Source organism: Mustela erminea, chromosome 6 (genome assembly GCF_009829155.1).
Source record: "Mustela erminea isolate mMusErm1 chromosome 6, mMusErm1.Pri, whole genome shotgun sequence".
NCBI classification, from domain to species: domain Eukaryota; kingdom Metazoa; phylum Chordata; class Mammalia; order Carnivora; family Mustelidae; genus Mustela; species Mustela erminea.
The window spans coordinates 61,051,711-61,077,188 of NC_045619.1; the positions used below are offsets into that span (position 1 = coordinate 61,051,711).

Below are 25,478 nucleotides of genomic sequence, written 5' to 3' on the forward strand. Positions count from 1 at the left end.
AAAGATATAACTTTAAAATTTTCTTTTCCCATGTTAATTTTTTCCAAACAAGTTTTATAAGGAAGGAAAAGATTTTTCCCTCAAAAAAAAAAAAAAATTAATTCTCTAGTAAGAAAATACAACAACTTTTCAATCATTTGGAAGATTTTCACAAAGTATCATCTCACCCTCTTTCTCTTGAAAAGTGGTAATCCAGCTACATTTATTGTGTCTGATTTCTCTTCTGAATTGTCTTCTAAAACAGCCAATGATTTTGATTCTTTGACTTCACCATCCACATCTTGATCTATCTCTTCATATTCTGCTACCTGACCATGTTTATCAGAACCTTTTCTTGCACGAGTTTCCATTAAGGATCCTATTTTCTTGTTTCTAACTAGTATTTTGAATTTTAATACCTACAGAAATGATTTGAAAGAGAGATACAATTACACATTTACAGGGACGTTTGAATTTGAACAGTCACCGAAAAGCCTTTCACCATGCTTGCAGTTAGCCCACAGCAGTAAAATATGTTAAGAACTCCTTCTTTTTCCATATTCCTCTAATACCTTAATAGAAACCAGTGATATTATAGTATTGACCAAAATTCACCCCAAAATAAACCTGTTATGACTGGGATTTACTGTGGCTCCATTTGTTTTACTTCCCACAAATTCCTACTGTTTTAAAAAATTGGCATACATGAAAATTATATGTATGTGTGTGTATATATATATATATATACACACACAATATGTGCATGTGTGTATATATACACACACTTATATTGTATATATTTGTATACACATATTGTATATATTTATGCATAATTATGTATAATGTATAATTATTACATATTATTTCTAATACATTATATAAATAAATAACTCTTTAAAAAAAAGAGTGGGAGAGGGAAACCTGCTGCCCAGATGCTAAGGAATTGGAAAAGACTTTATTAACAACATACATCTCTGCCTCTTTCTTTGCCTTTGCCTATAAAACATACCAAACTCCTGTGGCCTAATATTAACTGACTTGAAATATTGGACTTATGGGGTAAGACTCACAATAAAAACATGAATTTTTACCTATATCTCTATATATTCACTTTATCAACATACACTTACCTAGATGCTCACAGGAACATTTCCCAGGCAACACGTGGCAAAGAGACATCTCTATACATCATCAAAACTAAGCATTTTCATTGATCTCTTCTTACCCAGTTTTATGGATCAATATAATAATGACATGCTTTGTCTTATTAACCTGAGCGTCTCAGACAAAATGTTACCTCTGGTGAAGGTAGTCTGTCTGGAAAATCATCAAGCATATCAGAAAGCAAGGAATCTCCAAAAACACACTGCAAAATGTCTGCCATCACTTCTTGTTGGGGAGGGGAGCAGTGGTTTTCTAAAGAGAGCACCACGGGGTAGTCAGATGTCTAAAAAATTAACCATTGCTACGGTTATTGGTCAGAACCCCTCAATAATTTTAATGCAATTAATAGAAACAGTTCATCTATTTTAAAACTTACATTCCGTTCTGTACTTTTGCAAAATAAATATTCTTTAAACTGAAAGTACTTTTGAGTTTGACATAACAGGAAACACTAAATCGGTATAAAAAGGAAGATTATTACAATTTATACTAGAAATATAGGAAACAACTGAAGCATCCAACAGTAGGTATTTGTTTAAATAAATTATGCCACATCCATTTAAAGGAATGATATAAATCTAGTAAGAAGGAGGTAGAGCTATATAGAAAGTTATCTATAATATAGTCTTATGAGGAAAAAAAACAAGTTGCTAACATATAAAATTCTACATTTTAATGTTTTAAGCATATACACATTGCTTACCATAGATATTAATTTATTTAGATATTTTTAAATGTGAAGGAAAAGCTTTAGCACAGATAAGTTAGAGGAGATGTTAATATTCCACTTTTTAATCTCAACTTCTATAATCAAAACTCATGGCTTTATAATTAGAAACAAAGATAAAGATATAATAATAAAAAGAAATCATTAAGGTAAGATGGCTTTACAAAGATATTTTCTGCCTTTTGTCACCACTGTACATTTGAAATATGCCTCAAAATAGAGAAATAACATTTATTTTGGGGTCTCATTCAAAATTATTTTCTATATTTTGTTTCCTATATATTTTTCAGGGCACAATTTTACCAACTTATTAACCAACCATGGACTTGCAAGGTCTGTTGCATTATCACAGACCTTTGAATAGGAGATACAATATTATGCTTTTTAAATGTATTTTAGTTTCTTGTGGCTGCTATAGCAATTGACCACAAACTTGGTTGAAACAAGAAAAATTGATTCCTTCATAATTCTACGGGCCAAACTTTTAACCTCAGGTTCACTGGCTAAAATCAAGGGAGTAGCAGACTCTAAGTGAAATCTATTCCTTGCCTCTTACAGCTTCTGGTGGTTGCCAACTTTCATTGGCTTGTGGCTATATCATTCCAATCTCTACCCCTCATCTTCATATTGTCTCCTCTTCTGTGTGGCATTGGGGCCCACCCAGCTAATCTAGGATAATCACCTCATCTCCAGGTCTTTGATTTCATCCATTTGCAAAGACTCTTTTTCCAAATAAATTAACATTTATAGGGTCCAGGAATTAGAACCTTTGCAGGTCCTTATTCAGCCTACTAGAATAACCTCATATATACTCACATGTCTATATATATGCCCTAGTCTAATATTAAGAGAACAGTGTAAATTTTTTTTTCCAAATATAAAAGCTGATTTTGAGAATAGGTGAAGTGATGGCCTAGCAGGCAGATCTCTTAATTATCCCTTGACATTCACTGGGGAAACTTCTTTTTTGGGGGGTCTTCTGTGGTCCTTGGCTCCACCTTCAAGGAAGGTCCTCTTGACTTTTATCCTCAACCACATTTAAAGTCGGTACTGAGGAGTCTGCTTTCCTTATTACCAGGCTACTTTTGCAGCTCCCTTCTTTTTTTTTTTTTTTAATAAAAATATAATGTATTTTTATCCCCAGGGGTACAGGTCTGTGAATCGCCAGGTTTACACACTTCACAGCACTCACTATAGCACATATCCTCCCCAATGTCCATAACCCCACCCCTCTTTCCTAACCCTCCCTCCTGCCCCCAGCAACCCTAGTTTGTTTTGTAAGTCTGAGAGTCACTTGTGGTTTGTCTCCCTCCCAATCCCATCTTGTTTCATTTATTCTTTTCCTACCCCCCAAACCCCCCATGTTGCATCTCCACTTCCTCATATCAGGGAGATCATATGATAGTTGTCTTTCTCTGATTGACTTATTTCACTAAGTATGATACCCTCTAGTTCCATCCACATCATCGCAAATGGCAAGATTTCATTTCTTTTGATGGCTGCATAGTATTCCAGGGTGTGTATATACCACATCTTCTTTATCCATTCATCTGTTGATGGACATCTAGGTTCTTTCCATAGTTTGGCTATTGTAGACATTGTGCAGCTCCCTTCTTGACCAAGGGTTGTTCTAAGCTTCATCTAAGAACATACTTGTGTTTTATTTTGCCATGTTGTATCACATTGTGTCTAAAAAGTTAGACTCTTTATAAGCTTCCTTCTAATAAGTAACATGGGCCAGTAACTATATCCAATGTTCTTTCCGTCATAGTTACCAAGTCTATTTTATTTTATTCCTCTCTCATCCCCAAATTAATGGTGACTATCTTGAGTAGAAAATTCAACCTTCGTAGAGGAGAACACAGGCAGGACCTCTGTGACTTCAGCTGCAGAAACTTCTTGCTAGACACGTCTCCAAAGGCAAAAATGACCTATGGGAACTTCCTCAAGATAAAAAGCTTTTGCACAACAAAGAAAAGAGTTGACAAGACCAAAAGACAACTGACAAAAGGGGAGAAGATATTTGTGAATGACATACCAGATAGAGGGCTAGTATCCAAAATCTATAAAGAACTTATCAAACTCAACACCCAAAGAACAAATAATCCAATCAAAAAATGGGCAGAAAACATGAATAGACATTCCTCCAAAGAAGACATCCAAATGGGCAAAAGACACATGAAAAAATGTTCAACATCACTTGGCACCAGGGAAATACAAATCAAAACCACAAAGTTATCACCTCACACCAGTCAGAATGGTTAAAATTAACCACTCAGGAAATGACAGATATTGGCAAAGATGTGGAGAAAGAGGAACCCTCTTACTTTGTTGGTGGGAATGCAAGCTGGTGCACCCACTCTGAAAAACAGTAGGGAGGTTGCTCAAAACATTGAAAATAGAGCTATGCTATGACCCAGCAATTGCACTCTTGGGTATTTATCCCAAGGATACAAAGGTAGAGATCCAAAGGAGCACTTTCACCCCGATGTTTATAACAGCAATGTCCACAGGAGCCAAAGTATGGAAAGAGCCCAGATGTCCATCAGCAGATGAATGGATAAAGAAGGTGTGGTATCTATAAGCAATGGAACACTACTCAGCCGTCAAAAAATGAAATATTGCTATTTGCAATGATGTGGAGGGAACTAGAGGGTATTATGCTAAGCAAAATCAGTCAGAGAAAGACAATTATCATATGATCTTGCTGATATATGCAATTTAAGAAACAAAACAGAGGATAATGGGGGAAAGAGGAAGAAAATAAAACAAGACAAAATCAGAGAGGGAGATAAACCATAAGAGACTCTTAAACAAACTGAGGGTTGCTGGAGGGGAGAAGTGTGAGGCGAATGGGATAATGGGATGATGGACATTAAGGAGGGCATGTGATATAATGAGCACTTATATAAAACTGAGGAATCACTGACCTGTATCTCTGAAACCAGTAAATCATTATATGTTAATTGAATTTAAATAATAAATAAATAATAAGAATATACACAGATATCATTCCACTTGTATAAAGTTTAAAAACTGGAGGGTCACCGGGGTGGCTCAGTGGGTTAAGCCTCTGCCTTTGGCTCAGGTCATGATCTCAAGGTCCTTGGATCGAGTCCTGCATCAGTCTCTCTGCTCAGTGGGGACCCTGCTTCCCCCTCTCTCTCTGTACCTGCCTCTCTGTCTACTTGTGATCTCTGTCTGTCAAATCAATAAATAAAATCTTTAAAAAAAAAACTGGAAAAATTAATGTGTGATATTAGAAGTCAAGACAGTTGCCAGCTCTTGTTTAAGAGTCGATGACTAGGAAAGGCATGAGAAAGGGCTCTGGCTGTTAGTTATGTGTATTCAATTTGTAGAAAGGTATCAACCCATATGATGCTGATTTGTACATAAATATAATACAGATTATATTTCAATAATAAGTTGTAAAAAAGGAAAGGTAGAAGTGAAAAATAAATAAGTAATAAAATAATCTTGCTAAAAAAAAAAAAGAAAGAAAATTCAATCTTGATCTAACCTTTGCTACAAAACTGAGTCACCCTGTTCACCTGAGAAGTCCCATTGAGTCTTTGTTGTTCAAAAACTTTTGTTTTCATTCCATCTCTTTCTCTTTGAGTCTCAGAAGCTATAAGGGCTTTCACCCTTTCAAGGCCCATGGATTTCTCCCTCTCTCTGCCTGCTTCTCTGCCTACTTGTGATCTCTCTCTCTCTGTCAAATAAATAAATAAAATCTTAAAAAAAACAGAAACTTTTTGAAGGGTTGCAGAGAAATGAGGAGAGGAGAGTTAAAGTTGACAACAATGATTTAGGCTTGAACACAGGAGTTACCAGTAACTGAGATGGGGAAGACCATGGGAAGAGCAGGGCTGAGAGAAAGAGGAATATCTGAAGCTCAGTTATACACATGTTAAGTTAAATATGCCAATTAAATATGCAAAAGGAGATGTCCAATACATACTTGTCTATGTTGGTATAGAGTTCAAGGGAGAGAAATAAATTTAGAAATCATTAGAAATAAGATGTTTAAGAGAATCAATGCCACATATTAATGCTTTATACTAAAATAGAAAATTTTCAAATTTTATATGTATATTTTATAAATTTTTAGTATTTTATACTCTCACCTAATAGAGCAATCGACTTAAGTTTGTGATTTTTAAGTTATGTTTAAATTTATAGATAATATATCGACCTATTTAGGAGAACTTTAGGCTTATCAAATTTGTAAGTTTAATTTATTAGCTATACATTGTTTAAGTACTCAGTAAGATTTTGTTAAATCTCTTCAATGGCACTGCAACTGAAGTACTTAAGAAATAAATATACTAACTTTACAAAAACAATTTAAAATGTCTGAAGGTGCTTAATTGCCAAGTTTGTAAACAGAACCAAGTATTACTCTAAAACTGAGTGTTAAAACCCACTTAATTTATAGACTAGGATTTGTAGGCTGAATTTAGAAGCTCTCAAAAGAGCTAGATCTTTGAATCTGTAACTTTAAAAAGGCCAACAATATTTTTTTAAAAATCCAGAGTAAACTTCTAAACATTCTCTGCAGTATGAATTGCTGCCATCATAGTCATAAAAACTGTCAACAATCTAAGTAATACATTTTTGACAGGTTTTTGTTTTTTGAAAATAAAGTATTTGAATATTGGTAAAATATTTACTATTATATGGACCAGTATTTCTCAAACTTTTTTTGGTTGTAACTCACAGTAAGAAATGTATTTTACATTGTAACACAACACACACACACACACACACACACACACACACGCATTACATTGTGTTACAATGTAAAATACATTTCTTATTGTGAGTTACAGCCAAAAAAGTATATATATATATATATATATATATATAAATATGTATATATAATTTACATGTATTATAATTAAACAAAAAGTTCCCTGAAACATTCATCTTACTACTTGAGATTAACTTTGATAAATCTACCTTTAAGTACATAGTACATAGATCATAACACATAATTTGAAGTATCACTGATCTAAACTAAGGCCAAACATTATCGGATTTAGAAGCAAGTAAATTACACTGTGTTTAGAAAACTATAATTTAACAAAGATACGCACGTACTAGGAATGCAAATTTCTCTATTGCTTGGATAACAGTTTTAAACAGAAGCTTGCTGGTGAGTGTGTAACCGTGGTAAACAACAGGCTCATTTCGTGATCCATCCCAGCAGTCAATTTCCAGACAACGGCATCCTTTCACAAGAGCACTAGCAAAATTTAAGCAAAATAAACTGTCATTTCTGGATCATTAAAAATGTATGCCAGAGGGTCAAAATATCCCAAAGACTATTTGTGATTTTGCAATAAATGTATAACAGAATCCATAAGAAAGACAAGTAGCTGTGTTGAACTGAGCACACTTTTCCTCTTGTTTTCTGTAAGCACAGCCTGACCTGGAAGTAATATGAGCCATTCCTAGTTCCATCACCACCAAGATAGAGCAGTGTGTTGTGCTATGGGCTCTGAACCCTTTAATTTCTCCGTATTCCTTACCCTCTCATTCTGACAAGGGCAGGAACTAAAATTTCAGTCTCATAAAAAATGTTTGTTAGCTATAATTCATGATCAAAAAACATTTATTGTGTCTTTATTAGAAAAAAATGGGAATTCTGGGGATGTAAGAAAACAAGCAGCAAGCAGACATAAGTGATGTCCTAAAATACAATCCTGGAAGAGAAACTGAATGAAAAGAGAGCTGACTTGATACATCAGGATTTTATAGTCAACTGTCACGTATCGGGAAGTAAATAGAAGAAGACCCCTGCTACACTCGAATATCTTTTTTCCCAGAGAAGACCAAGTTAACACTTGTTTTCCAAGTATATTGAGTTATCCCACTATATCTAGGCCAGTGGTATTCAGTCAGGACAATTTCACCTCCTAGGGGACATTTGGCAATGTCTGCAGACACTTTGGGTTGCCATAACTGGGAATGGAAAGGAAATTTGCAACTGGAATTTAGATCATAGAAGCCAGGGTTACTGCTCAACATTCTACTATTCCACCGCCCCACCATAGCAAAGAATGATCTGACCTCATATGTGAAGATTTGAAAAACCCTGCCCTAAGCCATAAGAGGAAAAGGGACTGTGGTCCCAACACCAAGTACCTGAGAGAAAATCAGCAGTCCTCCAAACAGAAGCAAAGGAGCCATATGAGAAAATAGAACTTTTAGAACTAACACTTCTTGGGGGATCAAATTTAGTCAACTTTCTAAGGATAGGACTCAAGCAATATTAAGGGACAAGTGTTAATGGAACAAAGATAAAACAATTATGACCCCAAAATCCAGGTGCTGAATTCAGAAAATAGAGAGATCTTCTGCTCCTTTGAAAATAGTACGGATGAAAGATGGAGGGAACCCGAGGAGGCAGCATTAGAGGGGAAGGAAGCCTCGTCTATCCTGGAGGCTTCACCAAAACAATGCAAAATATAAAATTAAATAATTAAATTTTTTTGAGTTTTTTTGAGGTTTGTTTTTTAAGACTATTTTTTTTTAAGTGTACATGGCTTTATTCAGGCATATAGTGATACACTATAATGTAAAATTTCAGAGTTTTGTTCATCTGCTTATTCTTGTTTTGGGGGAATGACCTAGTGTGCTCTTCAAAGAAAATGTTCTTTACCCATTAATATTTCCATGGATGAATTAGGTGATGATCTAATTTACGTACAAGTCCTAAACTGGGTTGTATCTGTAGAATTCAAAATGAATGTAATGCTCATCTTGTAGATTTATTTAGAAATTTAGATTTTAAATTGGAAAAGAAGCAATAACTATTTATAAACTTTATTAATTGCCATTAAAAAATATTTGCATTACTCTCCTCTTTGTTGATTGTCAAAGTAAATTATCTTGCCTTTTTTAAACTGCTACAAAATATCAGTCCTCTGGGCTGTTACCAGAGAATAATCTTGAACGTTCAGCTTGGAAAACAAAAAAACGACCAAAAACCAAACTGTGAAAGAAAACTTCCCATGAAGGAAAACCCAAATAATACTGGTTCTTGCTACTTCTCTAGATAGCTGTAATTATCCTTAGATCAAGCCAACCTTTACCAAACTGCTTATTTCCACTACATGGTTTGGTCCTCGGCAAAAATGATTTGAGTGGATTTCAATGTGTCAAGCCAACTCCTTTTATTGGAGGACATGTAAAAGAAAGTAGTGTCGGGGTGCCTGGGTGGCTCAGTGGGTTAAATCCTCTGATTTCAGCTCAGGTCATGATTTCAGGGTCCTGGGATAGAGCCCCGCATCAGGCTCTCTGCTCAGCAGGGAGCCTGCTTCCCTTCCTCTCTCTCTGCCTGCCTCTCTGCCTACTTGTGATCTCTGGCTGTCAAATAAATAAATTTAAAAACCTTTAAAAAAAAAAAAGAAAGAAAGAAAGTAGTGTCTCTCCCAATGGTGTTAGGGAAGCCACTTTCTACTATTTCACACTGAGTCACCTTTTTGGAAATGAATAATAGAAATTTCTCTGTCACTCAGTTAAAAAAAATCCACTTAAATAAGTTTAAGGGGCTTTTCATGGATTAAAGTATTTAATGCTATAAGGTAGTTAATATTAGTCTTCCTCTTTCAGAGATGGGGAAGTTGAGACTCAAAGAGGTTGTAGCAGTCATAATTAACAAAGGAGGGAAAGAGATGAAAGATCAGCCCCAGAAACTTTGCATTAATCAATCAACATTACATTATTCTACCTCTCATGCATAGAGGAATTTTGAAAAACTTGCATTCTAAAATTGTATCTTCCACAAGTGGGTGGAAGAAGTATAATTAAATTTAAATACAATTAAATTAAATTAAAATTTAAATGTTTAGCTGGGTGGAACATTTTCTTCATTCAAAAGTAAATGTTCTGCATTGCTAAATCAACCCAACTAAAATGCATATTTTCTCATTTTTAAAAAAATTATGAGTAGAAATTTCTGTGGTGAAAGGATAGCTATGAATTGGGTTATCCTTACAGAATTCTCAATGGATACACTTCTGAGCTCATGAATTCATGTGTTTACACAAGATTTTACATGGGCCAAGCCATGTTTTATTTGTGAATTTGGTATTGTCATGGAATTATGAGCTAACTTTTCCACCCATGATTTCCTTAATTAGTATCAACCGGTCACATAGCTTTGATATATTGATCAATCTATATATTGATGACTCCCAATCCTATTTTTCTAGTTTATATATTTCTTCTAAGTATACTTAACTGTCTGACCTAGCCCTTTGACAAAGAATTGGTATCTTAACTAAATGTGGAAACTATTACACTCTTGCTTTTGCCTCACACCCTAGAATGATCTCATCAGGTTTCTCTATCTCTGTCAATAGCATCATCATATGCTAAGTTTTCAGGCCAAAAATCCTGATAGTATTCTCTTTCCCTTATATCTCCCTTCAAATCACCTAGTAAGTCTTTCTGGATTTGCCACCTTAACATATTTCAAATTCAACCACTGATCTCAACAGCTCCTTCATGAATTCATCATCTACATAAACATCAACAGCTGCACTGCTACAGTATCTTCTCCAGTCATCATCTACCTCCAATCCTACACCATCAGTCTTTCCTGAACAGTAGAAAGTGAATCAAATTATGACATCATCTTAAGGAAAACCTCTCCAATGACTTCCTAATGAAACTGGAATAAAATCCAGTCTCCTTGCCATGGCCTCTAAGACCCTCATGAACTGACCCTATCTGCTTCCTCAAACTCATCTCCCTTCAGTCTCCATTCGTTTCCACACTTGGAAGCAAGCCATACTTGTTTTCTCTCATTTGAATATGCCTGCGCATTTCTTATTTTTTCTACTTAGTGTGCCCTTTCTACCAAATATCTCTGAGGCTTCCTCTTGAACATCACTCATACCAAACTAGATCACCTCTTGAGAAGTCTTTCTCAAGTAAAACCCTCAAGTAAAACCCTAGAATGCAAATTTTTCAAAATTCCTCAAAGAAGTCTTTCTCAAGTAAAACCCTCTGTTACTTTCTCTCACATTACCCTAGTTTACCCTCTCCATGAGACTCATCTGTCCCTGAAAATACCAATCTGCCTACCTGCTTATGATGTCTATTCTCATGAACACATAAGCTCTGAATTATTCACCAATGTATTCTCAGCTGACAGCCTAAGCTGAAGCCTGGTATTAACAGTGTGATACACTGTAGAGTGCAAAGTTAAAGGTGTAGCATAGATCATTTAATCTATGTAAATCATTTGACATATAAATCTATCTATTTAATCTATAAATGCTAAGGTATATAATTTATCGATTTATGCATTGCCTTTACTTGTAGCATCGTGTCTTAATGTCTGGGAAATAACGTTAAGCATATTTTTTTAAATCTAAGATATTTTGGTGAAATAAGATAAGAATATTCTTCTTCATATGGTTTCCTATAAGAGGTACCCAAATTACTCAGGAAACCTCAGAGGGACAATAATCAGGGAAAGGAGGTCAACAAGCAGAACTTGAAGGAAAATGTATGATACTAAACCATAGAATAATTATAGAGCAACCCAAAGGTTGGCTTTCCAACATATTCACAAATCAAAATTTCTTTTTCCTATATTTTTGTACAACAACCATAACCTTCTTTTACTGTGAATTACCCACTTACTGGAACTTCCAAGTGCTGTAAAATGTAACGGATATAAAAATCAAAATAAATACCTTATATATCCCCAAAGGTCACTTGGTCCCAGTAACTGGTCGGATACCAAGTATGTATTATGTGAACTTGAAATAAAATAATCATTTAATGGATGATTCATATCTTGATAAACTTTTCCACAATCAGTTTTAAATATTAGACATTCAGGTGAACCCATGTATCTTATAAAACCTTCAAATGACATCTGGTGTGCTCTCTTAACTAGAAAAAATAAATTAAAGAGATGCAGAAATATCATTAACTATATAAAAATACATCTCATTAACTATATAAAATATCTGTATAAATATCTGTAAAATAACTCTATAAATATCATTAACTGTATAAAAATTACATCTGTAGTAGAGCATGTTTCTAAAACATTCATTTAGAATTAATATTGACACCATTTCTAATTTTTCTGTGGAAATAATTTTTTTCTAATGAATACCCCTAGTTCTTCTATATCAACATTCAAGTAGAGAGTGTATTATTTAATTCATCTCCGATTTTTTTTAAAGATTTTATTTATTTATTTGACAGAGATCATAAGTAGGCAGAGAGGCAGGCAGAGAGAGGGGGAAGCAGGCTCCCTGCTGAGAAGAGAGCCCGATGCGGGGCTCGATCCCAGGACCCTGAGACCATGACCTGAGCCGAAGGCAGAGGCTTTAACCCACTGAGCCACCCAGGTGCCCCCATCTCTGATTTTTTAATGTTTTAAAAATACATACAAGAAAATACACATATCATAGGCCAATGAATTTCCATAAGCTAAACATCTAGATAAGCAGCACCTACCTCAAAGAACAAAACATTGCAACATCCCAGAAGCTTGCCTTCTGCTAACTTTTCACTTTCTCCCCGCTAACTCAAGTGTATTCAGTGGTCTGACTTCTAATCACCTAGCTTAGTTTTCTCTGTTTTTTGTGCCTTAAAGGAATGAATTCACACAGTATGTATTTTTTGTGGCTGATTTATTCTGCTCAATATTGTTGCTATGATTTATTCTTATAGTTGCAAATAGTTAGACATTGTTTATTCCCATTGTTGTATAATATTCCATTGTGTGAGTACACCACAATTATTTATCAGTTCTATTCTTGAGGAACAGCTAGATAATTTCCAGTTGGAGGCTATTACTAAGAATGCTGCTATAAACAATCAGTACATGTCTTTCACTGCAAATATGGATACATTTCTGTTGGGTACGTACTTATGAATGGAATTGCTGGATCATTCATTAGCATCTCTAGTAAACTGTCTCTGAACTTTTATACCATTGACATAATATTACCAAAATTATGTCTTTAAGCAAAACACTGACTCTGGAATCAGATAGTTTTGGTTAAATCTATTTACTTCTTACACATTAAGCATGTTACTTAACTTCTCCCTATCTTTGGAATGATGATAATCATAGCTCCTATCCCTATATATTATTTACATAAATTAGCTCTAGAAATGCTAGTTGTTATTATTATTTTATTGTTCATAATTCAGTTTGTCTCAAAATGACAGATGGTGTGAACATTCACTTTAAACTAGAGAGTGATCCTTAGCAAAGAATTTTATTTCTGGGAGTTTATACTATATAAATAGAGTCTCAGACAAAGATTGATGTGCAAGAATGCTCACTCACACTAGCATTTATAAATAATGCTAAAGCAAAATAAATGGGGGAGAAAACAAATTAAGGCTCAAAATATGATACAGTACTAAGCAGCAATTAAAAATAATGTATCAGAAAAAAAATACAGTGACAAAAGTAAACATTTATTACTTCATTAAAGTGAAAAAGCCAGCATTCAAAATGCTATTACAATTTTAGCTTAAAAAATGAAAGCTAGAGGAGAATACATAAAATGTTTAGAGGCATGCAAACTCTGCTTGAAAGACATGCAAATTTAGGAGTATGGGAGCATATGGGCAAATGCATCATATATTGTAATAGTAAAGATTTGCATAAATTTCTTCTTTTTTCTGGAGCTGTGATTGCTTTATAGCTCTTTTGAACTACTGAATAATTAAGTTAATATCTTTGATAATGGGATAGGAAAAAAACAAACTCATTTTGTGCCCTTAAAAGCTACCAGATTGAGATGAGAGTTAATCTAACAGATATTTAAAAGCCTCAGTTGGTACACATTGCATACAAAAGTGGGATGAGATTGAGGAGCCAGCAGCATTTGAGACTATCCAATCATAATTCTAATTGGCCTCAATAAGTGATCAATAAACATGTAAATGAAGCACAAGGTTTTGTGTGTGTGTGAAAGTATCTGAGGCTGAGGGAGGCTTAAACGATGAAATAGATGAATTATAGTTAAAATGCAAACACAATTCCAAGATGTCACTTCCACCACCCCATTATCCTTTTCTATTTTTTAGATTTATCAACTGCAAGTAACTGTGCCAAAGTAATTTTTTTTTTTTTGAATACTCACTACTACATCAGTGCTACTCAAAGAGCTTATCTGTGGACTGGTTGTTTCCAGCCAGCAGTTGCATAAAGAGCTTGAGCCAAAACATAAATCAATTCACTACTTCTTTAGATGAAGTTTTTGCTATTAAAAAAAGCAAGTAGTCATCTAAACTCATCATCCATGCTTAGTGATATAGCTGTTTTACATCCTGGTGCATGCTCATTATCTTGTTGCAAACCTGCAAAAATTTTAATAGTGATCACACCAAACTCTTACTAGTACAGCATTCAGTCTTACCACTACAACTCTCCAAAATCTTTTCATGAAAATGAGTCATGGAGCCCAAATCCTAATCATGATATCTGCAAGACAGTCGTGATTTGATCCGTCCAATACTTTTCTTCACTTGACCTCAGAAACTTCTCCCATTTTGTCACATCATGAATTCATTCTCATCATTTCAGTCTCAGCTTGAAGGTCACATCCTCAGAGTGGACCATTCTAAACACCCAGCCAGAACTAGTCTTCCTGGGTTGTTTATTCTCTGTCACTCACAGTATAGAGCATTCTGTGCAATCAGGCTTTTAGATATTTATTTATTGTCAATCTCCCTCACACCCCCATCATTAACATAAGATCTAGTTTGCCTTATTCTTCATAAGGCAGTATCCCCAGTCCCAGAAGCAGATTTGGATGCCACAAATAAATATTTGAATAAGTCATGAATATATGACTCAATGAAGAAATTTTTGATTTTGTTAGAACCATATTATCATATATTAAACACTGGTACATTAACTAGCTTTCAAAGGCAGAACTTGAACTTTCATACTTCCCTTGCTAAATAAATATTCTGAGCTATTTTATTAATTTGTGTACAGCTAAACACTACTTTGATGGTTTTTTTACATAATTATGTGAATATTTTATTACATTATGTCTTTATTATTTCATTTAAAGATAAGCATAAGTGGAAAAAATGTGAAGTGTTTTACCCATTAAAAAGTGGAAAGAAGATGAAAAATTATATGACTCATCATTAGCTTTAATGGTCATTTAATTCAAACCAAATGACTAGCGACACCTGGGTGGCTCAGTCGGTTAACATCTGCCTTCAGTTCAGGTCATGATCCAGCCCCATGTCAGGCTCTCTACTCAGCGTGGAGTCTGCTTTTCCCACTCCCTCTACCTCTCCCCCAACTTGTGCTCTCTCCCCAATAAATGAATCTTTTAAAAAATAAAATAAAATAAACCAGATGACTATATTCAAAAATGAAGGAAAAGTGAAAATTGTTTAATGTTTATGATGTTATAGACAATTATGTGTATCAACAATGAAGAAAGTAATGATTTTATAATATTTTACTTTTTTCTTAGAATAGTTTTCACTTAGCTTTAATACTTCTATATATTTTTCAATAGTATAATGTATAAATATAGAAGACTGACTATTACTTGGTGTTTAAGTTATTAATGAAAATGAAGACTCTTTCATCACAGTATATGTAACAGAATCTCATCTTGCTTTCCAGGCCTAAGCTCATCTCTGAACACTTAAGAGATATACCAAGTTTAAAAAAAAAAAAAAAAAAAAAAAAAAAGGCAGCTAGTCAATGAAGTAGGAAAGAATATAATTGTTTTTGCAGTGCAATTTTCTAAAAGTACATATGTAATCTCTAAAATATAGAAATAAAATTGTCAATATTTTACATTATCCAAAATAAATATGACCAATCCAAAAATTTCAATTTGATAACTGTAATTCATAGAAAAATACCTCACATTTAGATATTTGAGAAAACTTCAGAATGTAAGCATACCTTCTTCAATAGGCTCATATTTTTGAATGATCTCAAAAGCAGTATTTTTGGTCATGTCAAGTGCATACTGTTCTTGTATCAAAAATTGAAGCAGATTTTTCTCGAAAAGAAATTTCTGGTTTTCAGAATATGTGTTGAAAATCTCAATAATTTCTTCTCTGTGTGCCATAATTCGATAAATTGATCTAAATTCTTCTATGGTGATTCTTCCTTGTTTCAGCCTGTCATTAGCCTACTAAAAAAAAATGACTGGTGGGTTCACATTGTAAATATAAAAAATACAGAAAATAAATAGATCAGTGTATTTGTGTAATATATTTAACAATTAATACTTGAAGGAAGATGAATCTTACATTGGATTCTTATCTCAAATGAAGTATATAAAACTGTATGAAATTATGCCAAAGTAGAAAAAGGTAAGTGAAAAATCACCACTTAAAACCCAGTGGCCATAGTGGGAATGGAAAAAGGTGTGGGAAATGATGAGGATTCTAGGTTGTTTTTCAATTACATGTTTCCTTTTTCTCTTCCACTCGCTTTCAGTACCTTCTTTTAGCCATGTGAGATGGTTTGTAATCCCATGCCGCTGATGTGCATAAACATCAGAGTAAATCAGAGACATTCAAGGTCATTGTAAACTTCAGAAGCTGCAGGAGTGGTATTAGCACTACAGTAACTACAGTAGCTACGTAGCATCTTGAGGAAGTGGAAAGTACATAATCATTGATAATCACCAACAAGGTGGGTTCTGGTAAGAAAGAGTGGATTCACCTGGCTCTTCTGGAAAATTCATGCTTGAGCTTTATGAAACAGAAACAAGAAAGTGGGCTGTGTCCAGTTATTAAAAACATCAGAAATACTGTGAGGTTCTGAGTAGGAAAACAGCTAGCAGAAGTAAAGGTGTAGAATAACCAGTTGGGCATGACCAATTGGAAGCAATGGAGAACAGCAGGATGGAACAGAGAAGTGCAAACCAGGTGGGAGGTAGTGAGTACAAACTAAAGAACAAGGATCAGTGAAGTTATGAACAGAGAAGTCACGAGGACTCAACGTATTAAAATGTTATATGCATTGAGGAGAGAAATCAGGAATGTCTAGAGTTGGGGAAGAGTTAAAAAACAACAACCAAAAAAAACCTAGTAGAATCACTTACGAATAGAAAACTTTGGAGAGTAGGCATTGCACTTACAAGGACCCTTAATTTCAAATGAAGCTATTTATTTATATTTTAACTTTCTCATGACATTGCAAACAGCTTGAGTATAAGGAACATGTGCTGAAGGGCCATTATACTGTGGTAAAAATCTGACAATTTGTAAACAATTGGAGCTAACATATCCCTAGCTCCAAAGTATGTGGGATTTGGGACACATAAATTAAACTCTCTGAGCTTCCTGCTCTTCATCTGAAAAATGGGATTTTTCACTCCCTATGTCATCAACTTGCTGCAAGGACTGAAAATATACAATAAATGGTTGTTCTAGATATCAGTATATTGCTATGTCCTATCAAGTTCTGCTTCCTTCACATCATCCAGCCTATCGTCTCATCTTTTGCACTTTTGCTCATGAAATGAACCTCTAACGGTTCAACAGCAGAAGTTCAGTGGTAGACCTGGTGGTTGGATACAAGGGATCCAAGAGGCAGTCTGAGCTGGGAATCAAATATAATTCACAAAGGACTATGAATCCATGTATATGGAGCAGCACGAGGAAGCAGGGACTGGAATGAAGCCCCAAGTGCAAATGAGATGAAGATAAGCTTGGCAGAAAATCTGGGATCTGTTCTTGTCAAATTGGGCCCAGAGCTCATTCAACAATAATAGCACCTTAAAATTATATACACTTAAATAATTCATATTATCAATTATCTGAGTAGACTAACAAGATTCAACGTACTATTTTTAAATTCTGGATTAAAGCCAATGTCATAGAATTAAATTTATTTTATTTTAGCCCCATCCCACTCATAATTTGTTATAAGATCTTTAACAAACCCATAAAAGTCAAGTGTGCCTGTAATTCCTGCCAATTTGGTTATACAAAACTGTGTAAATTAAAAATTACAGCCCTACTAAGTAGCAGTATAAAATAAAATACATTATCCGCTAAGTAATGAAAGTTTTATTACTCTCAAGCAAGGTTTAAATTTGGCCATCTGACTTGTTCTGTTTTGTTTTTCCCAAAAGATCAAAGTTGTCCTCTGATACTAGAAAAAACTAGAGATGTAAAGTTCAAACAAAATTCCACAAATCCAAATAACTGCTCCTTGATCCAACCCAAAGGAGTTAACAGTCAAACATCAATTCAATTACCAAAAAATAAAAACCACACCAAATAGGTCAAAATTATATTACTGAAGATGGAAAGTTTTAATTTTAGTGGAAAGAGAGAAGGAAAAGGAAAGCAACAGAAGTCAGTAATGAGGGAGCCTGGGTAACAAAATCAGCAGTAGGGGAAGCAGGAGAAAGGAAAGTGATGAGCAAGACTCAAATCTGAGGACTGACACACATAATAGCAGCAAAACTGACAGAGTACCAATGTGTTTATTTAATATTTCCCCTGTAGGAGAAAACTGGAGCTCAGAACTCTTAGGTCAGTTGTCCCCAGTCCCACAGGCAGGGTAGAACAGGATTTGAACTAACTCCAAAACCACACAGAGAAACATCCGGAAGAAAGACATGTCAGTACACCATCATGCATATTGACAGTATATAAGTAGAAATAAATTGTGTAAAATACAAATCTGATCCCATTAACCACCTGTTAAATTGCTCACTAATTTCTTTTTTGTCTTCAAGACAAAACCTGAACTGTATCATGTTGGCATCCCAGGTCCTTTAAGATGTCTCTGATGGTGTCTGCTCTAATCCTTTTCTTTCTTGTACCTCACACTTTGGGTGCTCTGAATTACTTACAGTATAAATACCAAACTATCTTGCTATTGTTTCTTCTGTCTGGAACACTTCTCTTTCACTTCCTAACCTACTAATTTTTACTAATTCTTAGAAAAGTATCCTCCTCTAGAAGTCTTCCCAAATATTCTTTTCTGTCTCCCCAAGCCACATCAGATAGCCCACCTCTGGGTTTTTATAAGACTCTGAATCTTCTTCTATAATTAAGTTTATTACCCTGGAATGAAAGCTTCCCCCCCCCCCCAATCCCTTCTAGAATTGCCTTGGACAGGAAACTTGCCATTTGTTTCTTATATTCTTAGTACCTTAAAGAACAAAATAATGCCTGACAGAAGGTATTAAGAACATGATCTATCACCTAAACAATTTTATGATTCTGGTGACATCTGTGCATTTAATGGGATAAAGAGTTGATATATCCCTAAACCTAGGAAGAACAGGGAAAGATATTTTTAAATATATATTACTAAAAATATGCAAAATCTCGGGCCCCACTTCAGGGAATACTACAGGTTTTAGAAATGTTACATATTAATCATTTATAAATACAGCATAAAATAAGAGCAGTGAAGCCATTTTCCTTTTGTTTAAAAAAAATTCATTAGGTGATTAGTCTCTACAAGGCATTACAAAAAGAACTTTACCAAACAACCCACTCAATGTTTACATATAATTTAAAAATATATGTCTTACCTTAAGACCATGAACACCGTGAAAGTAGGTATTTTATCCTTTTTATTGCCAATGTTTAGTACTGGACCTCCCCTAGCATAACACATTAGTGACCATGTTTGAATGAATGATTGAAAACATGAGTATAAAAGAACATATTAAATTGATTCTATTGATATTCTGACAGTACACTTTCAGAAAACAGGATTAAAGCTTTTCATGTTACCATTTTCCCTTGCTCAGTTTGCTAGTAAAAAGATGAGGTGTCACTTAAAATAAATGACCTCACAAGAAAGTTGAGCTATCAAAACACAGAATTCACTTTTAAATTAAGATGAGGTGTTTCAAATTTGTCTCCGAAATTACACTAAAAACAGAGTATTCAAAATTTATCACAGGAAATCGTATGACCTGCCACCTTTTCCCCCAAACTCTGACATACTAATTTAAACCGCTTAGAAACTCTATCTTCTATCTTCCCTTTCTTCCTAACTAAATATGTGGATCAGAAATAAAATTGGATACTAAAGATGTAAAGGCAACACCTTATCAGTGCCTCTGTACGCTCATATTCTAGAAAAGGAAAGCTGACATGAAAGTATTACAATGGAAACTTTATACACAACAGGAAAAGGAAGTTGGGCAATTCTTCTTGGAGACAAAAGAGGGTCTTTATAGAAGAGACAATCCTGGAGCTGAACTTTCATTGAGAAGAAAGAATGGTTGCCTGAAAGTGAGGAGGAAAAGGGTTATTCTAATAGTTGGGATCAGAGCAAATAAACACATGAAAGCACAAAACAGGAGTGTGATTAAAGAAGATGTTAGTGAAGCTGCAGTGAGTGATAAGGGTGAAGCCAAAACTACATCCTAGAGGCCCTTGGATTTCACACTGAGGCTCTCAGACATCATTCTCAACCAGTGACTGACTGATGAGCTATAATGAGGGAAATCCCATAGTTCTTTTTTAGAAAAATCATTCTGGTAGCTAATATACAAGGTAGGATTAAAAACAAGGAACCAATTTATAGGGTTATTCAAATTTTAATGGACGTGTCAGTTACCAAGGGACTTGCTAAAATGCAGAGTCAGCTTCAATATGTCTGATTCTGCATTTCTAACAAGCTCCCAGGGGATGTCAGAGGTACTAGTCTGAGGAACACACTTTGAGTAGATAGCAGTTGGAGACCAGTTGACTTTGTGTAGGAATAAAATAGACCTTAAAATATTTTAAAATCTGATGTGGAGGTAAGGTAAGAGAAAGAGGCTGGGACTCTCTCGGGTTTCTGGCTTGGATAGCTGAGAGAATGGTGCTGCCATCACCAAGAAAAACGAGAAAGACAGGTTAGAAAGGAAGGATGGTTTATTTTAAACACAATAAAGGTGAAGTATCTTCATCCAAGCCAAGACAGCCAGAAGACAACTGGTTGGGATGGGGCATGAGGATTGGTGTATTACAGGAGAAAACACAAGGATTTTGCAGGCAGACAGACCCAGACATGAATATCCACAGTAATATGACATAAACAAATTATATCAACGTTCTTATCCTCAATATCTCTATATGTAAAGAGAGGCTAATAACAACTTCCTTGGATGGATGTTAAAATAACGAATGCAAAAACCTAACAAAACCTAACACAGCGCCTAGACTATGGCAGGTGATGAACAAATAGTAGCATACATGGCTTTGTTGTTCAAGATGGAAGACGTGTGCTTTGTTCCCATTAGGGTGGTAATGAAAGTCTTTGAAAGGCAATAAGGTGGTGACTCAGGAAGCTCCACAACTCACCTCCTCCCATGGACATGCCAAGTCTACAACTACATATGGGACAGTTCCCTCTGCAGGAAACCCAAAAACTAATTCATTGAACTAACTTGCCTACATATTGGGCAAAGGAGAAAAAAATCTGTATCAAAATAGGGCAGAGAGGCTGAGACATAATATGTCCACCAACGTGGACACAATCAGTCCACAACATGGTGACATATAATTGGGAGAGACCCACAACTCTCTGCTTCTCCCTGAGGAGTGAGGGCTTTGGACCCAACTTATAGTCCACAACTTTTAAGACTTCCACCAGAGAGGGAGGCTCCCAAAACACCCAGCTCTGAAAGCCAGCTGCAGCTTGTGTCAGCAAGATCCACAAAGACACACTATTTACAATAGTAAATAGTTCTTAACAGTTCACAAGGACTCAAGGTGGCTCTCCTTCCAGAGTCCAGCACAGGGATAGCCAACTACCATGTAGTTTTTCCCTGAAAGAGGCCTATATGCTTATCTTAAAAGCTACAGCCTGAGAGTCATGCTTCTGATCCAACACAGGTGTAGGAGCAGACGGCAATCTTCCCCGGAGACCAGGAAAGCCCGCAGGTACCATCTTCAGGTTTTCTCTCCACCTCCCTCCAGATCACCAGCATCTCCCTTGAAACAAGGTTGTGCACACATCTGACACCCAGCTTTTATGACTGCCACTCAAGGGATGAAAATCCCTTGACAGCCTGGATCTGATAGCCAGTAGGGTTTGTGCTCACAGGTTTAGCAGAACTGTGGCGAACAAAGAGAAAATCCTTGGCCAGTTGTCCCCCTGGAAATTGGTACAGAGGGAGTTGATAGAGACACTCACTTCCAATCTTTCTCTGAAAGAGGTGTACGTATGTGCTTTACAATCTGCCACCTGGGGGATCGGGCTTCTAATTAGCCCACATGTGGGCGCTGATTGGGATCCTCCCCTTTGGAACACTGATATGTCTTGGCACTCCCTCAATGACTGGGAGCCACTAAGAATAAAGTAGGCTGCTTGGACAAAGTTTGAGAGCCAAACAAAAGCTAAGACTGAGCTGAGCAGTAAGTATGATCTTCCAAATGAGGCCACTCCTTCAAAGGTAGAAGTGGCTGTTCCATCTAATGCACAGAAGCTAACACAGAGAGTAAAAGAAGATGAAGAAACAGGAATATGTTCCAAACAAAAGAACAAAACAAATAGAAACAGACTTACATGAAACAGAGAAAAGAGATTTACCCGATCAAGAATTCAAACAATTGTTCTAAACAATATGAAGATTACTCAAAAAAATTAAAAATAGAACTAACTACCATATCATACAACAATTCCACTTCCTGATACTTATTCAAAGGAAATAAAATCACTATTTTGAAAACATATCTGTACCTCCATGTTTATTACAACTTTATTTACAATGGCCAAGGCATGGAAGCATCCTAAATGTCTATCAATAGGTGAACTGAGAAAATATGAATAAGATATTATTCTGTAATACTAAAGAAGGAAATTCTATAATTTGTGACATCATGGATAAACCTTGAGGCCATTATGTCAAGTGAAATAAGTCAGAGAAAGACCAATACTGTATGATCTCACTTCTATGTGGAATCTAAAAAAAAAACTGAACTCATACATAACAGAGAACAGACTGATGATTGCCAGAGGCAGGGTTGATAGAGGTGGAAGAAATGGGTGAAGGTGATCAAAAGGTACAAACTTCCAATTATAAGATAAATAGTTCAATATAGATATATTGATATAATATATCTACATATTATGTAAGATATATATTATATAAGATATATTATATATGATAGATATATTATATGATATATTATATATTAATTATATATTATATAAGATAAATAGTCTAACTATAAGATAAATAATTCCAAATATAAGATAAACAAGTACTAGAGATAAAGTGTACATGATGGCTAACATGTAGCCATCTAAGACTGATGTAACTAACACTGACGTCACATATATAATAATAAGTTCTGGGGATGTAATGCACAGTCTGGTAACTAAATTAGCAATACCATATTGTATATTTGAGTTATCTTAGAAGATAACTTAAGCTAACCTGAGTTATCTTAAAAGTTCTAATATGAGAAAAATAAATTTGCACCTATGTGAACTGATGGCTATTTACTAAATTTGTTGTGGGAATAATTTTTCAATATACACATATATCAAATCATCATGTTGTACACCTAAAGCTAATATAATGTTGTATATCAATTGTATCTCAATAAAACTGGAGAAAAAAGAAAAGTTAATAAAATTGCTCAGAATAGTATATAAAGTAAAAAAAAAAAGAAGAGAAAATTAAGAACTCAACTTCAAGATAACAGCAAAAGAAAAAATGATGACAGGACAGATGGAAAAGGAATGATTAGAAATTTTAAAAGAAAACTAGAAGAGAGTGATGTCTTAGAAGTCAGAATGGAGAGTAGTTTAAGAAAACAGGGATAAATAAAATGCAGAGAGAGCCTAACCATTGTATTTACCATTTTAAAAAATTGAGGTTTTCAAGGTAGATAAAAAGGCACAATGTATTGCAATGAATCATTGGAGAAGTAGAGAAAGAAATGTGAAAGATTCTTTCAGTTTAACTGCTAAAAGAGAGAATGTAACATTTAGAAAAGGATATGGAGCTATTTGTTTTTGAGATTAAAAATAAGCTTCGACTGTGGAGGACCTACTAAGGTAAGAAAACATAAACTTGAGAGGGAACCAAACAAAAATATAAGTGGCTGAGTTAACCCAAGTTGCAGATTTGTAGGGCAGAGGCCGCAGAGATATACTTTCCCTCCTCTCTCTACCTTTTAACTCTCAAACCACTCTACATTGTTGCCAGATTCATTCTAAAATTTGCACTATTTCCCTACTCAAAAATGTTCAATGGCTACCCATTACCTATAAAAGTAAATACAAATTCCATAGCCTACCACTCAGGATTTTTGTCATCTGGCCATGCCTAGCATTTGCAGCCATTTCTCACACTCCCTTCATGCATCCTACATGCAAGTCATGGTTCATTACCTTTTACTCCCCAAGCACTTCTTGCACTGTACCCTACACACTGCTTCTCATTCTTCAGGGACCAACAAGAATGCTACTCTACAATGGCTTCTTTTATGGAAGCCCACGTTTGGGTCTCTGTCTCCTCAGATTCCCTGTATGTATTACCTATGAAATTTATTATAATCTGCTTATAAAAGAGTAATTTCTGCATTTCTTTTCCTTCTGATGAAAGACACCACTTTATTAATTTTTCACAATCCAAAATTTCTGACAGAATGCCACCTAAATCTACATACTATAGATTTAATAATGGCTATTAACTGCTTAGAGAATTTGAAAACTTAAGGTTAGCCCAATAACAACATGAATTTTTAAAATTAAGAAGGATGTTATTTCATACTCAACTACAATCAAGAAAGTAATCTCAGACTAGCAATGTGTGTTGAAATGATACATATTTCCTATAAAACATCTTGCGTGCTACAAATTAAAGACAATAGTAAAGCAATAAAGATTTTTTAACAAAGAGATTAAAAAATCTTAGGGAATTGCTCCCCAAGTCATGACTCAATAATTAATTTTGTAAAATGAAATTTAAGAATATTTTCCTAAGGTCATGAAGGTACATTGTCTTTACTTAAATTTCATCATAAATACTTACCCAATAAGGAAATAAATTCACATCAGAATTTATGCCAGCTTCTTAAGAAATCAATAAATATAATGCAATTTTCTATATATTTTGCACAATTATGATTGTTATAACTTCACCTAATATTTATTGAGAGCTTACTCTTTGCCAAGCCTGCTACTACACATTCACAAATATTTAATATTCAGCACAATCCTCCAAAGTTAACTAGATCAGTATCCCCATTCTGCAGATTACGACGTTTGCTCAGAGAAACTTCTGATTTGCAAAGCACTACACAGTTAAGATCTAGTGGAATAAAGAATCTCCATGCCTGTTGAGCTTGCCAATAACAACAGCCCTGAAACACTAGGAGATTTTGGTCACCAAAATGAGATTCATTATGATTCACTTTATTTTCTCTGGCTACAAGGTGTACCCATGAAGTGTAGAAAGATAAACATCAAAAGTTGAAGCAAAGCAGTCCACTGTTTAAGCAGCTTAATTTCTAGCTATCCAGAAAATTCAGTTGGCTAATACACCTTCCCTTGCATTCTATTTAATTAACATTTAATGCATATATGACAACTTAGCCCAAGAAAGCAAAGTATTATTTATTAAAGGGCCCTTGGGGAATT

At 34.8% G+C, this 25,478-nt stretch overlaps 1 protein-coding gene across 7 annotated transcripts in view; it reads right to left on the bottom strand.

The window, feature by feature from the left end:
- PLCZ1 (phospholipase C zeta 1) overlaps positions 1–25,478 on the bottom strand; it is a 48,151-nt gene that overhangs the window by 18,981 nt on the left and 3,692 nt on the right. For 2 of the 7 annotated variants that reach the window (XM_032347460.1, XM_032347458.1), the window contains 5 exons: positions 15,810–16,041; positions 11,587–11,788; positions 6,974–7,118; positions 1,277–1,426; positions 168–398 (listed from right to left, as the gene is read on the bottom strand). In XM_032347460.1, coding sequence (XP_032203351.1) covers positions 168–398; positions 1,277–1,426; positions 6,974–7,118; positions 11,587–11,788; positions 15,810–15,978 — 897 coding nt within the window. In that variant the 5' untranslated portion in view covers positions 15,979–16,041. Of the gene's footprint in view, positions 1–167; positions 399–1,276; positions 1,427–6,969; positions 7,119–11,586; positions 11,789–15,809; positions 16,045–19,416; positions 20,359–25,478 lie in introns of those variants that run through there. The other 5 variants (XM_032347461.1, XM_032347463.1, XM_032347464.1 and 2 more) reach the window with 4 other exon arrangements.